The sequence below is a fragment of the Jaculus jaculus genome, chromosome 3 (assembly GCF_020740685.1).
Source record: "Jaculus jaculus isolate mJacJac1 chromosome 3, mJacJac1.mat.Y.cur, whole genome shotgun sequence".
NCBI classification, from domain to species: domain Eukaryota; kingdom Metazoa; phylum Chordata; class Mammalia; order Rodentia; family Dipodidae; genus Jaculus; species Jaculus jaculus.
This window is the reverse complement of record NC_059104.1, coordinates 153,476,506-153,491,726: the sequence shown is the minus strand read 5'-3', so window position 1 is coordinate 153,491,726 and position 15,221 is coordinate 153,476,506. Positions and strand designations below refer to the sequence as shown.

General features: G+C 49.2%; 1 protein-coding gene across 3 annotated transcripts in view; it reads left to right on the top strand.

The window, feature by feature from the left end:
- LOC101614775 (cell migration inducing hyaluronidase 1) overlaps positions 1–15,221 on the top strand; it is a 175,575-nt gene that overhangs the window by 122,592 nt on the left and 37,762 nt on the right. For all 3 annotated transcript variants that reach the window (XM_045145278.1, XM_004658244.2, XM_045145277.1), the window contains 3 exons: positions 10,764–10,969; positions 11,936–12,005; positions 13,280–13,408. In XM_045145278.1, coding sequence (XP_045001213.1) covers positions 10,764–10,969; positions 11,936–12,005; positions 13,280–13,408 — 405 coding nt within the window. The remainder of the gene's footprint in view (positions 1–10,763; positions 10,970–11,935; positions 12,006–13,279; positions 13,409–15,221) is intronic.

Below are 15,221 nucleotides of genomic sequence, written 5' to 3'. Positions count from 1 at the left end.
ACGATCACGGAGCAGTATAGCACTACTCGGCCTCTGTAGCCAGACACCCTGGTTCCAGTCTTCTCTGCCACCTAGCAGCCCTTGTCTTCAGTTGCTGTAACTTTCCGTGCCCCTGTTCCCTCTTCTGCAAACCAGGGAGGGTCCCATTTCCAAAACCAGGAGCGCAGAGAGCATGCATAGCGTGGAGCCCATTGTTTAGCCCACACTTGACCCCAGACAAGGAGCCAGGCCGCCCTGCTCCCCTGCAAGTTGCAGAACAGCCGCAGTGAGCGTCTTCCCAGGATGCACTTCCTCTCTCAGGCTGGAGATGAAGGCCAGGGTTCACAGTGCGAGGAGCGGCACAGAAGTGACTACAGAAGGTGAAAGTCGTAGAGCTTTACTTGCTCTAAGAACCTATGCTAAAGTTTTATCCTTAAACTTGGTACTGCAGTTACCTTCTCATTGCTGATGCTAAGCACCCAACCAAAAGCCCCTGACGGGAGGGAAATTGTTGATTTTGACTTACAGTCTTGAGAGGAAGTTCCATGACGGCAGGGGAAAGATGGTAGAGCAGAGGCTAAACTTCGTCTCCTTGCCACAGCAGGTGGCCAACAGTAGCAGGAGAGTGAGTCAAGTTCTGGCAAGAGGGAGCTGGCTACATCATCCCTAAGCCTGCCCCCAATAGCACTCCTCCTCTAGCAAGGCTCCACCTCCCAAATTACCCATCAGCTGGGGCTCAGGTATTCAAACTGTATGAGTTTATGGGGAATTCATTCAAACCACCACATTAGCTTGAATTCTTCTTTATGGAATGTCACTAAAGTGACAGATAGTTTACTGGATACCTGGACTACAGATCTGAGTTGATCTGAGTGGAGACTGTTCTGAATCTTGGGGCAGTTATACACATGCTAATGCATGAGTGAGTATATGTGCATGTACAGACACACACACACACACACACACACACACACACACACACACACCAGGCATGTGGGCTTGCACTGTGCTTTCCTTCCTATTTGCTGTGTGAGCTTGGATAAGCTGCTAAATCAATCATGTCTTCAGTTCTTCCTGTGCACCCTGCAGAAGGTAACTGAGTTGCCTGGCTAGGTGACTTGGCTGCATACAATAGCAAATCTTCCTCAGAGCAGGCGAACATGGGGTAAGCTGGCGTAAAGCCAGAGGCACTGGGCATATGGTGCACCCACCAGGGCAGCAGGAGAATGAACGTCTCTGGATGTATATGAGATACTATCTAGTTTCTTGGATAAAATACCCAACCATAAGCAATTTGAGGAAGGAAAGGATTTACTTTGGGCTAACAGTTTTGAGCAAAAGTACCCATCATGGTAGGGAAGACATGGCAGACCTGAACAGGAAGTCTGTATCATAGTTTCTCATCAGCAGGGAGGAGGAACAGAGAGCCAATGGGGCTGAGTAGAAAACCTCAAGGCCTGCCTTCAGTGACCCTCTTCCTTCAGCAAGACTTCACCTCCTAAAGATTCCACAACCTCCCAGAACTGTGCCACCAACTAGAGATAAAGTATCCAAACACATGAGTCTATGGAGGTCATTTTACATTCAAACCACCGTACAAGAGGTGCTGGCATAAACCTTACCCCAGGATTCTGTGTTCATGCAGGTAGGTGTGGGCACTAGTAAACGCCTGGGTGAATGAAAAGGCAGCAAGTGAGGTTGTCCTCAGAGCTGCCCGGGAGCATCCATACATATTCATGAGGGCCACAGTAGAGGCAGGCCACCAGAGCAGAGCTCTGAACAACTTCTCTAAGCCAGTAGAATTCTGCTACCCTGTATACCAAGAATCCCTCCTGTGTGTCCAGCTTTCAGAAATGCAAGCTGCCAGACTGGGAGGGAGCATCTGTCAGCTCCCTTAGTGTCATGCAGCCACCAGTTGGCCGAGGCTCTGGCTCCAGCCTTGTCTTGGTAGCCACACAGGGCTCCAGTATCACTCCGCTTGGGGCCGCACTGGCTGGCCAAGCTGCTGAGGTGGACCTAGAGGCACAGCCCTACTGCAGCCTTTTCCAAGGTGGAACCAAATTGTATGGCTTATAATCTACACAGAGTACGGGCCTCTAACGCTCTGATCCAAACAGCTGCAGTTTGAGGAATTGGCACCTCATTCTGTGAATGCTCCCCCAACCTCCTTCAAGGAAGAGTTCCACATCCTCCAAACTGCTGCTGTGGGAGCTGGCCTTCCCCCTGTTGGTGGTATGCCTTTTCTTGCTTTGTGCCTTGAAAGATTTACTAATGGGTGACCACGTTTGGAAAAACGTTCTCAGCCGACAGTACTAATAGAGACCATCTATAGAAAAAAAAAAAAAAGAAAAACACATAGTTGTGATTGAGGCCACCAGCAGGGTAGCAGAATCCTTTTCACTAACACCATCCGTGGTCAGAGGCAGGTGGATCTGAGATAGGCAGAACCAGATCCTTAAGAAGATGGGTGAGGGGCTCCTAGGTGTGCAGACCTGAGAAATGCCTTAGCACCCTGCCATGAGATCCTCATGTCTCTTCCTCCTCCTCTTCTTCTTCCTCCTCCCTCTGATGCCTGTATACCTGCCCTGATACCGTCCGTCCTTGGGAGCCAGCTTATCTTCTCCCTACCTCACCTCATGCATATCTCTTGTTCTTTTTCCTTTCCTTTTCTTTTCTCTTTGTTTTGAATGCAGGGTCTCACTCTAGCCCATGCTGACCTGGAACTCACTGTGTAGCTCAGGTTGACCTCAGAAATCCTCCTGCCTCAGCCTCCTGAGTGCTGGGATGAAAGGTGTGCATCACCACACCCATCTTCTGGTTCTTTTCCCATTACCAACTTTTGCAAAAAGTGGTCAGAAATCATTCCTACCAATTCTTACTTCTCCCCACTCTTCTAACAAACAAAAATGTGGGCTTTGTGACTTCCACTCTCTGTGAGCCTCAGGGATGGCTCTCAGAAGCATCCCTCTGAAATGTAACAGAGTTCAGCAAACCCGCTGCTCTTCACCCATGTCATGTGTCTCCATGCTCTTTTCCTGGGTCACTTGTTTCAGCATAAGCTGCAGGTTACAGAGCACAGAGTCATAGGAACTGATGGAAACTTCCTGGGCCTCAGTTTCCTCCAGTATACAGTGATATGCTGATAGAATCCACTTCAAAGCATTCTTAGCAAGATTAAGCCTTATAACACAAGTGACGCGCTGAGCAATGACATTATATACCACTATCACCATGCGCCTCACTGTCTGTCTGTCTGTCTGTCTGTCTGTCTGTGCACTGGATAAACGTCTCTGCTTCCGGAAGATAGCAGTACATGTTCCCATCAAAAACAGGGGGCCTCTGTAGTCAGATGCTCTTGGCCAACACTGCATGCGTGGTCCTCTCTCCCTCGCCACTTTGGAAATTCCTGACACAAGCTCGCAGGGTAAGGGCTTGCAGAGAAAACACGCCTAGCTGATTATCCTGGTGGTATCTACACCCTGGTCACAGAGCCCTTTTTTCATATCTGCATTTCACAGAGTTAGTGTTCCAAGGCTCTAAGCAGAGCTGTGGTGCTGACATTGTTGAAGGCATCCTTCTGGGAGTGCAATGGTGAGCATCAAAGCTCGGGTGCTGGCAGGTGTGGGATGGAAACCCATCTTCAAGGACAGGTCACCCCCCACCCAGCTTACACTATCTGCAGGGTGCTGGCAGGTGTGAGGTGGAGGCATGCCCCCAAGGGGAGGCCCAGCTTACACAATCTGCAAGGTACTGGCTGGGGCAAGGTGGAGTCTGTCTCCATGGTCGAGGTGAGATGGGTTCAGGGCACCTTTGTGTGTATTTATGAGCTCCAAGGCCAGACCCTGGGTACCACCTTCCTGTTCACCCCTGAAAGGGAAGAAATCTACCCCTGACCTTTGATGACAGGCCCATAGACTCCAGCAGGGTTCTGTTCTCTTCTGCCCTTCCTTCTATAGGTAGACTGAACGGAAGAACAAAATGTGTTCTCCTTTGTCCTGCCTGGTGCGCTGCTCAAAATGTATCTTTATTTTCTTTTCCTTCATTTTCTTGAGGTAGGGTTTTCCTCTAGCCTAAGCTTATCTGAAATTCACTGTGTAGTCCCAGGATGGCCTCGAACTCACAGTGACTCTCCTACCTCAGCCTCCTCAGCGCAGGGATTAAAGGCGTGCATCGCTGTGCCCGGCCCCTTTTATAATCTTTGGAATGTAGCCTCTCAAATCTCAAGTCAGGCAGCTGCTGTCTTCTCTTCTTCCCATGTCTGCTCAGATGCAGGACCCGGGCTCTTGCCCTTGACTTCCCACAGAGCTCTGGTTCAGGGTAGACTGACTTAGAGATGGAAGGAGAGGAGGGAGCATTCTGGATCAGCACAGAAATGATAGCGTGGAAGGCTGTGACAGGGCCCTGTGGCCTTGCAGGCCCTCTCCACATTGTATACTTGGCTCAGGGGCCACCCAACCTTGCTGAGCTGCTGTCCCCTCCCAACCCCCCCCCCCACCTCTCCTGGGAATCCTTGGAAAGTCATTCCTTTCCTTTTTAGGTGGTGTTTTGTCCTCTGTTTCTTCTCTAAACTTCTATTTGTATATTGAAATACTCACCAAGACCCTGCAAAATAAATGACCCTCTACCATGCTTCAAGGCTAACTTCTCTCCAGGAATTTTATTTTTAAGTTTTTTTTTTTTTTTTAATAATGGCTGAAGCTTGGAAATGAGTTTTCTTTTTAACGTGACTATTGTTAAGCTTCTCATTAAATATAAATTACATCATATATCCTCTAGAATTCAGAAACACCTGTTTTCCTGTTCAGATATCCAGGAGTCTGCCCATGCATACTAAAGCTTCCATTTCAAGACCCAAATATAACATGGCCTGGCATTTACATGTAACCAATGTATACACTCCTATAGATGTTAAATCATCTCTAGATAGTTTATATTACCTAATACTATGTGAATGCCTTTTAAATAGTAAGTATTGCATAGTGTTTACTGATGGCAAGGGCAGGGGGAGTCTGCCCATTTTCATCAGACACAGTGTTTTAAGAAATGCTTTCAGTCTAAGTTTGATTGAGTCCATGGTAGAATCCTGCAAGCCCAGAGACCTCGATGATCATTTCGTGTTTACTTGTTTTAGAACCAAGTTCTTCTCATTGCAGTACACAGCCTGTTGGTGGCGGTCAGTCCAACTCGGGTGAGCCTGTGCTGTGACATGCACACACCGCTCCTTTTAGACCTGTTGTCATACGTCACCTACTGTTGCCACCCTTCCCTCCCAACAGTGCCCTGGCTAGGTGACAAGCTAAATTGCACTTGTTGAAGTCATGCCTGGCGGCTGTTTCTGGCTCTTCCATTGTCAATCAGAGCCCCAGAATCTTCTTCTGTATCCTGCCTAACCCACACGAGCAATAGTTGAAGACCTGAAACAGTTTCCAGGAATTACTTTCCTCACCGCCAGCCCATCTGCAGGCAAGAGAAGCTATCTGGAAGAACAAAGAGAGAAATCGCCTCAGAGAGAACGGTGGGGTCTTGCAGACCATTTCTGTTAGCATGCGGGGACTGGAAGCTGTTGTGAATGGGGAGATCTGCCTCCTCCCACGTTGCCTCCAATCCCAGCCATGGCAGCAATCTTGATTCTTGTGCTCTTGAACATGTAGGGTCTCACTCTAGCCCAGGCTGACCTGGAATTTACTCTGTAGTCTCAGGGTGGCCTCAAACTCATGATGATCCTCCTACCTCTGACTCCCAAGTGCTGGCACTAAGGGAGTGCACCACCATGCCTGGCCAATATTTTATCTTTATTTATTTACTTATGGGGGGGGGATAGAGAATGAATGGGAGTACCAGGGTCTCTAAACGCTGCATAGGAACTCCAGATGCATGCACCACCATGGGTACTGGGGAATTGAACCTGGGTCCTTAGGCTTCACAGGCAAGCACCTTAATTGCTAAGCTGTCCCTCCAGCCCTCAAGGTTTATTTTAATGAGAAAAAAGATGTTGATCTGGTGGGAAAGGACAAGTAGAAGGTGAAACACCTCCAGAGTGGAGGACAGGCTGAACCTAGCGGCCGTGGCCAGATTCCTCTGTGTTCTGCGCTTACAAGTTTTGCTCTACCATTTCTCTTCCTTTTACCACCCTGGGGCGGTCTGGGCCCCTTTCCTGGAACGAGTAGAGGATTTCTTGGTAGGTTTGTTTTTTTCATATAAATATCTTTATTTGTTTATTTTCAAGAGGAGAGAGAGAAGAGAATGGATGTGCCAGAGTTTCTTACCACCGCAAATGAACTCCAGACACATGTGCCACTTTGTGTCTGGCTTTGCATGGAAAGCAAACCCAGACCCGCAGGCTTTGCAGGCAAGCACCTTTAACTGCTGAGACATCGCCCCAACCCCTTTGAAGCCTTCTTTTTAAATCCATAATTTAGTCTGTTACAATTAGATGCAGTAGGCGTAGGAATATTAGTAAAAGTATAGTTACTCATAAAGTTGAAAAATTGACTAGGGGAAAGCTCAGTGGTGTTCTGCACGTGATCCTCAAGAAGGGGTTTTGTGGGAACCGGCCTGAGCTTGCTGAGACTGGCTAGATTGTTTTTCCCACAGCTCTGTCCTTCCTTTTATCTGATAAACGTGGCTATCTCATACCCAGCTGCAAGCTTTCTTAATTCTCTTGCCCATTGTTTCTGAGTCACAGTTTTAACCCTAACATTCATTTTAATGCTAACAGCCTCCCCCATGGGTCTGTATGTGTGTCTGTCTGTCTAGCTGCTGGACCTACATCTATCACATAATAAAGAGGCAACCAGCCAGGTGGGCATGTATTTTTCCATCTATCCATTCATCCATCATCTCAAAGTGTATCGCTGTTTAAAGAGGAACCAAGGAGGAGCGATCGCAGATCGTAGAAATCCCCATACACACGAGGAGAGCCCAGGCAAGTCACACGCCGTGGCTGAGGTGGGAACGAGTCTGCAACTTGTGGGCTGGGGACGTGGCTCAGTGGTTAACAGTGCTTGCTTGAAAAGCCTGATGGCCTGGGATTGAATTCCTTACTACCCATATAATGCCAGATGCACAAAGTGGCACATGAATCCAGCTTTTGTTTGCAGTGGCAGGAAGGCCTGGTGCACCCATTCTCTCTCTTTTTTTTTTTTTCTGCCTTCTCTCAAATAAAAAAATGAATTTTAAAAAGACTAGAACTTATGTTGTGACTCCCAGCCCAGGCCTGCTTGCTTGCTTTTTTTTTTCCTTTCCTTTTCTTTCTTTCTTTTTTTTCCTTCCTTCCTTCTTTCCTTCTTTCTTTCTTTCTTTCTTTCCTTCCTTCCTTCCTTCCTTCCTTCCTTCCTTCCTTCCTTCCTTCCTTCCTTCCTTCCTTTCTTTCTTTCTTTCTTTCTTTCTTTCTTTCTTTCTTTCTTTCTTTCTTTCTTTCTTTCTTTCTCCTCTCTCCCTTTCTTCCTCTTATGCCAGTCTTATCCCATTCCTGTGGCCACAGGGTTGTTTTTCTTTCTGGCACTGTCAAGAATTAACACATGACGTGCTTTACCATGTTTATTGCTGCTCAATTTATAATAGCTGGGAAATGGAACCAGCCTAGATGTCCCTCAACTGATGAGTGGATAATGAAGATGTGGCACATTTATACAATGGAGTGCTACTCAGCGGTAAAGAAAAATGAAGTTATGAAATTTGCAGAAAAATGGATGGACCTGGAAAGGATTATACTAAGTGAGGTAACCCAGGCCCAGAAAGCCACGCACCACATGTTCTCTCTCATATGTGGATCCTAGCTACAGATGACTGGGCTTCTGCGTGAGAAGGAAAATACTTGGTAGCAGAGGCCAGTAAGCTAAAAAGGAGACATAAAGGGAAGAGAAAGGAAGGGAGGAGGGTACTTAATAGGTTGATATTGTATATATGTAAGTACAATGATTGTTATGGGGAGGTAATATGATGGAGAATGGAATTTCAAAGGGGAAAGTGTGAGGGTGGGGAGGGAGGGAATTACCATGGGATATTTTTTTATAATCATGGAAAATGTTAATAAAAATTTAAAAATTAAAAAAAAAGAATTAACACATGGATTTATATAGACCTGGGAATCAAGTCCCAATTCTGTTCTTGCAAGAGAAATGACTTAAGACACCTTTCTAAGTCAAGCATCACTTGCAGCTAATAGTTACGACTGAGTTTGAATGAGATAACATGTATAGGACACCGGATGCCTAATGAATAGTAGCTACTTTGCCTCCTGTTCTTGAGGCTCTTTTTCTCCATAGGACCCCTAAAGGATGTTGGAGAACATGTGTTCCTTGGGTGTCAGTTAGAGGAATGTGCGTAACTCCTTCACTCACGTTCAGAGGATTGCCCAATGTGTCACCAAGATGGCAAAGGCATGGGGGGATTTAAAAATGTCTGTGGGGCTGGAGAGATGGCCTAGCAGTTAAGCGATTGCCTGTGAAGCCTAAGGACCCCAGTTCGAGGCTCCATTCCCCAGGACCCACGTAAGCTAGATGCAGAAGGTAGCGCATGCATGTGGAGCTCATTTGCAGTGGCTGGAGGCCCTGGCATGCCCATTCTCTCTCTCTAAGTGCCTCTTTCTCTCTCTGTCTGTTGCTCTCAAATAGATAAATAAATAAAAATAAAAATAAATCTCTGTGGCAGGTAGAGGCTCTGAGGCTGCTCAGGGCCCTGGGACACCCCACATCCCTATGTGGGCATGGATGTTCTCTTCTGTAAACCTCGGCACTAAACTTGACCTTAGAGGTCTCTGCCAGCAAGAGCGGCCTTGTTTCCTTTCCTTTCCTTCCAGACTCGTCTTCTCGGGCTATTTATAACGAGTTTTCAGCGCTCCCTCCGAGAAAAGGAAGCAGTCTCACTGGCATTGACTGAAGTGCCTATTGAAGGAGTGAATAGGCTTCAAGGCCACACCCTTGCCTACTGCCGGAGATTAAGGAACGGATGCTTGTTCTAGAAGGCAGAGAGCTTGCCTGGCATAGGACAGTCATGTGCATGGACTGTCCCTTACAGAGTGGATAGACGGCTGGAAAACCAAGGTTCCAGCCACACCTTTGCCCACTGGGCTGTATAACCTTGGACAGATCACTTAGCTGCTCCATGCCTCATCTCTAAAAGAAATCTAGGAGAGAATTGTATGAGATTGCAACAAGATTAAGAGATATAAGAGACCAGGGACAGGAGAGATGGCTAAGCAGTTCAAGTGCTCTCCAGTAAAGCCAAAAGACCCAGGTTCGATTCCCTAGTACCCATGTAAAGCCAGCTGCCCAAAGTGGCACATGTGTCTGGAGTTCATTTGCAGCAGTAGAGGCCCTGGCATGCCCATTTATCTGCCTCTTTCTCTTTCTCTCTCTCTTCCCCCTCTGTCCCTTCTTCCCTCCCTCCCTTTCTCTTGAACAAATAAATAAATGAATAACTTTTTTAAAAAAAAATGTAAGAGGGTAGCCAATGCATGGCCCTGCACACAGTGGCTCTAGTGGCTGACTGTCTGGAAATCACCATGTGAGAGACTCTGGAGGGACCTAAGGTGTTGACTGGGGATCAGTGCTTCTCCGTCAAGGATGATTTTGTCTCCCCCCCACCCCCACCATAGTGTAGTGAAGGTCTGAGGGGATGCTATTGGCATCTAGTGGGGAGACTCCAGCATTACCGCATCTTCTGCAGTGTGCAAGTGGGTGTTACCAGGGCCAAGGGCATTGGCTTTGGCATGTCAGCATTGCTAAAGTACACACCTGGCATGGCTCTTTGAGAGATGTGGCTTGAACTGAGGTGATGGGAATCAGAACGTATCTTTCATTATGTGAAGGCACTGGGCCAACAGTAGCCGTGGGTGGGGACGACAGCTGGAAGACCACAGTCAGGAGACACAGGGTGTTGCCATCTTCACCCAGTGCCGGACGGTCACCTCGTGAGGGCAGGAGCAGCTCTCCTCGGGGCTCTGAGCTGACCAGAGCCTGGGTGTCCAGAGGCTGCCATTAGAGTCTCACTGACAAACTGAGGACCTCTGCGGGCCTTTTAGTTGTGGCATTGACGTATTCAGGGCTCAGACTCGCATCAGGCCTTGCAGATCACGGAGTTCAAATCCTCAACTTCCTGATGGGGAAACGGGGAAGGCAGACCATGAGACCCGTGTAAGATCCCGCGCTGGCTGGTGGTGCAGCTCAGGTCACACACACGCCCGGTTTCATGATGTCGATTCAAATGTTCTTTCTGCTTCTCCACTGATTCTATGGTTCCAGGAAGGGGACGGAAGTGCTGGAGTTAGAAACCACCTCTGGTTCTCAACCAAGGGTTGTGAGGAGGGCTTGACAGTCACTGTGGACTAAAGAGCTGGCTCAGGGTCAAGGGTGACGGCTTGAGAAGTGCCCGAGCACTGACTTCGTCAAAGGTGTCCTGGCCACTGCAGGACTACCTCCCAGGGGGAGCTCTCCTGCCTTCCACCCGGCTCCAGTAGTGCCTTCCCCGGCAAGTCTCCCCACTCCGTGTCCTCATGGGAATAAGTCCCAGGACCTAGGTTAGTCTGCTGTCACTTCTGACACATTTATTTTTAACTTCTGACACTTTGTCCCCTTTTCTACTCCCCCCCCCCCATGGAACCACACTCACAACACCTTCAGCCACAAGTCTGCTTCCATCCACCCGTACGGCTCTCCCCTGGGGTCAGGGTCATCTCCAGCTTCCCGAACTCCTTGCAGGCCTGACGGAGGCTGGCGCTGCCCATGCTTGTGGTGTGAATGCTCAGGTCCATGCTGAGTGAAATGCCTGTCTTAATCCGACAGATCAAAGACGTCGTGGGCTACAACTCCCTGGGCCACTGCTTCTTCACGGAGGACGGGCCAGAGGAACGCAACACTTTTGACCACTGCCTCGGCCTCCTTGTTAAGTCGGGGACCCTCCTCCCGTCAGACCGTGACAGCAAGATGTGCAAGGTGATCACGGAGGACTCCTACCCAGGGTACACCCCCAAGCCCAGGCAGGACTGCAAGTAAGTACCTGTGCCTCTGTGTCTTCACCTGAGCCTGGGGGAGGTGGGTGGGGGGGTGAGCACAGCCACTCTCCATCTACTCAGGGCATCTGGCTTCCTGGAGTCGGCTGCTCATGGCTGCCTGCTTCCCAGAGCCAGGGCCCATGGTGGCGTCTGCCTGCTCTCCCCTCCCTCCTCCACACGCATGGGGGACCGTCTTTTGTCTAGACGACCTGCTCTCATCTGTGGACAGGAGGCAGCTGCCACATCAACTACCGCAGTGTGGACATGTGAGCTGGACACAATAACCCTTTTCTGGCCATGAAAGAGATGCAGACAGAGATAAAGAAGATAGAGAGTCACAAAGGCAGAAAGGAGAGGCAGAAACCGCAGACAGATAGAGCAATACAAACAAAAGGATGCACAGCTACCTATTCAAGTGGCCTTCTTCCTTGGAAATGGCCACATTCAGGCCGGGATGTGTAGCTCAGCACACAGAGAGCCTGCCTAGCATGCACAAACCCTGGGTTCAAGCCTCAATAGCCCGTTAAAAGCAGACGCAGTGGTGCATGCCTGTAGTCCCAGCATTTGAGAGGTAGAGGCAGGGGGATCAGGAGTTCAATGTCATCTTCAAATACATAGTGGATTTGAGGCCAGCGTAATCTATATGTGATCCTGTCTCAAGAAAAGGAAAAAGAGAAAGAGAACTGGTCAGTACCTGAGTTCTTCCAGCAGAGCCTGTCTTGGACTTACGTTTCTGCTTTTAATAGAAGCCCAGCCTGCTTCTACCTAAACTGTTTATAAGCATTGTACACACTTACACCTTTGCGTGAGAAAACCAAGTTGCAGATGAATAAATCAGTGATTTCTCAAACCCCGGGCAACACACTGCAGACCATTATTAATGCCTGGCTGGGCCCATCCTGCAGCAGAGCGAGGGTCGGTGGTCCTTTGTACGACACTGTTCACACTCTGCCTTCCCTGCAGTGCCGTGTCTACCTTCTGGATGGCGAATCCCAATAACAACCTCATCAACTGCTCAGCTGCAGGATCAGAGGTGAGCAAAAATGAACAAGACGGGGCTGACAGAAGCTTCCCTGGAAAGGAGTATGTTCTGAGCCCAAGACCAGAGGTCCGTGCAGATAGGCTTAGAAGGAAGAAGAGAAATAGCGTGGATATGGGCGCGTCCGTGACTGGGTTTGGAAATAGCAGTTCTGGCACTCGTCCTGCTGGTGGTGACCATAGCTAACGAGAATGCTACTTTTCTCGTCGTGGTTGTAAGACAACTGGCTGAAGCAACTTAAGGGGAGCAAGGATTTCTCTTGGCTCTCGGCTTAAAGGGATTCAGTCCACCATGGTGGGGAAAGGTACGGCAGCAGGAGTGACTTGTGGCAGTGGCCATGGGAGCCTTGGTGACCCGTGACTATGGCAGTGAGAGTTTGCTCATATCTAGATGCATCAAGAGACAGAAAGGACAGGAAGTAGAACCGGGTTATGAACCCCAAGTCCTATCCCTCATCCTGCCTCCCCAGTGACCCATTTCCTCCAGCTAGGCACCATGTCCTAAAGCTTCACAACCTCCCAAGCAGCGCCACCAGCTGGGGACCAAGCATTCATGCCCGTGAGTCTTGTGAAGAAGAGAACACTTCACATCCACCAGAGTCCCAGTGCTTCGTGCAGAATAAGTCCATAGGACGAAAGCATTTTTACCTTAGAGGGGCATCTGGTATGGCGGTGTTGTCACTTGACACAGTCTGGTTCTGGCATCAAAGCTACGTCCCTTTATAATTCCCATCTGAACAGGGAGGAATGGAAGGCAGGGAGAGCTGGGGTGTCCAAAGGTACATACATACAACAAGGAGATGGCAGGCAGGATCTGAGCATCACGTCTTGACCTGTGCCCTTGTTTGACTCAGCCTACTTGCTATGGGTCTTGCCTGGAGCCTTGACCCTGACCCTGTCTATTGCCCTTTCTGGGCCCCAGTATCTGTGTGTGCAGGGAAAACTGGGGACGCTCATAAACGCCTCTCATTGTGCATCAGGAGATGACTGACCTCTGTAGTGACCCAGTCACTCGGACAGCAGCCTACAGAGCAGGCTTCTATGGGGTTTTTGAGATGTCAGGGTGACCCCCACAAACTATATTTGCCTACAACTTTTCACTCTGTCCTTTCACAGTAGACCACACAGAGGTGTATTTGGTGGTGAGTGGCCAGAGTCTGTTCAGGTCACAGTACTCCATCCACCATCAGCATGAAGCACTTGGTCACCCTGACCAGGAGCTCACTGGCACTAAATTCAGTGCCCTTCCCCTGTGCCTTGCTCCAACAGGAAACTGGATTTTGGTTCATCTTTCACCATGTGCCCACAGGCCCCTCTGTGGGAATGTACTCCCCAGGTTATTCTGAGCACATTCCACTGGGAAAATTCCATAACAACCGAGCACATTCCAACTACCGGGTAAGTCTTTCCAGGCTGTGCCACCCTGACCAAGCTGTCTGTCCCCCATCTGGACCTGCAGATGATTAGAACCGAGAATGGCTGAATCCTCAGCTTGGGTCCAGACAAGCCCTCCAAGGCCTGCGGGTCACTGACCACTGTGGAAAGAGCTTGCCTCGCCATGCACAGCACCCACACGGTCAGAGGAGAAAGGGTGTCTATGCACCAGCATCTCCTTCAGAGGATGCTAGGCTAGGATCCTGATTTGACTGGTCAGTTCAACTGGAAGCCTCAGTGGTGTGAACTAGGCTTGATCTATGAACTAAGAAAAGTCAGGAAGTGGTTCTGAAGGAAGGCAGAAGTGTCATTAATATCTTGGCCTTTGTCCTTCCTTGTCGGGAAGTGCGTGGCTCCATCAGGGCTAAGTCAACAGATGGGAATGAGAAACCCCTCCATCACTTGCATTTGTCTGCCTATGTTTCCTAAGCACCCACAGTTGTCTTGCTCCAAACTTGGTGCTGGGGTGGAACAGAGACGTGCCAAGAAGACTGGTCCTCTTTCTGTTGAAGGCCTCTTGATAAGGGACAGCAGACTAGAGCTGTGGACAGAGCAAGAGAACATGAGACCAGAGATACTGCCCCAGGGACCAGAGACCAGGCGGGAGTGGTCTCCAGACTGGGATGCAAGGGCGGTACATAGACAGTGTCATGTCTGGTCCCAATTCGTGACAGTATAGATGGGGAAAGTGAGACTTATAGAGAGGAATGGATATATACAGGGTCAAAACAGGTATTTCAAAAGGCTCATGCAGAGAGAAGACTTATAGATTCTTAGTAGACCTGGGCTGTCACCTTGGGGTGACGGGGTCCAACGAAGAGGACTGAGCAGTAAGGAGCAGAGAGAGAATAGGAGATCCCTGCAGAGTCGTGTCCCAGAAGCTGCTGGGGGACAGTTCCAGAGGTGATGGCAGAGGTGTGGAGGATAGTTTGTAGATGGAGGAGAATTTGTGTCTGGCTGCTGATGGTCATTTCCAAGGCTGTCCCAGATGTCATCACTGAAGCCATATTGCTGTTGGGGACATGAGAGAGAATGCACTGGATTCTTGTTCCTTGGGCCTTGGGCAGGGCAGGACCCCATGGGACCAGGACCGTGTGCAAGGCAGGAAAGGGGAGGAAGACATGTGGAAGCATGGCTTTAGCAAGGAGATGGGTCAGGGTGTGGGTGCAGGCGAACTGACCTTTAGCAGTGGAGGGTCTCAGCCTCTTGACACCAGTGGGCTCTGGGTCTTTCTAGGTTCTTGGATTCTTACTCAAAGAATTAGAGCAAGGTGCACACAAGTCGTTACGCAGAAAGACACTATCAAAAGCAGGTAGTGAAGGTCTGAACACCCTACCAAAGGGATGGTGGGCCACTCGAGTGGAGGGTATTCAAAGACAACAGGAAGCTTCTCGTTACAGGATTTTGTTGTTGTTGTTTTTGTGTTTTTCAAGGCAGGGTTTCACTCTAGCCTAGGCTGATGTGGAATTCACTATGTAGTCTCAGGGTGGCCCTGAACTCACGGCAATCCTCTTACCTCTGCCTCCTGAGTGCCAGGACTAAAGGAGTGTGGCACCACGCCTGGCGTCTTTATAAGATTTTTAAGGGTGATAGATTTGTTGCTAAGGGTGTAGTTCGGGTAAGTCACTGGCCCCTGCCCAAGGGAAAGGTGAGACTTGAGCTGGTTATTTCCTTAGAATCTCTGTGACACATTTCCTGAGAATGCTCACTACAGCCCATGACTTAGGGCCCAAGGTGACAATTCCAAAGTAGCGTGGGTCATATGGTGGCCTTGGCT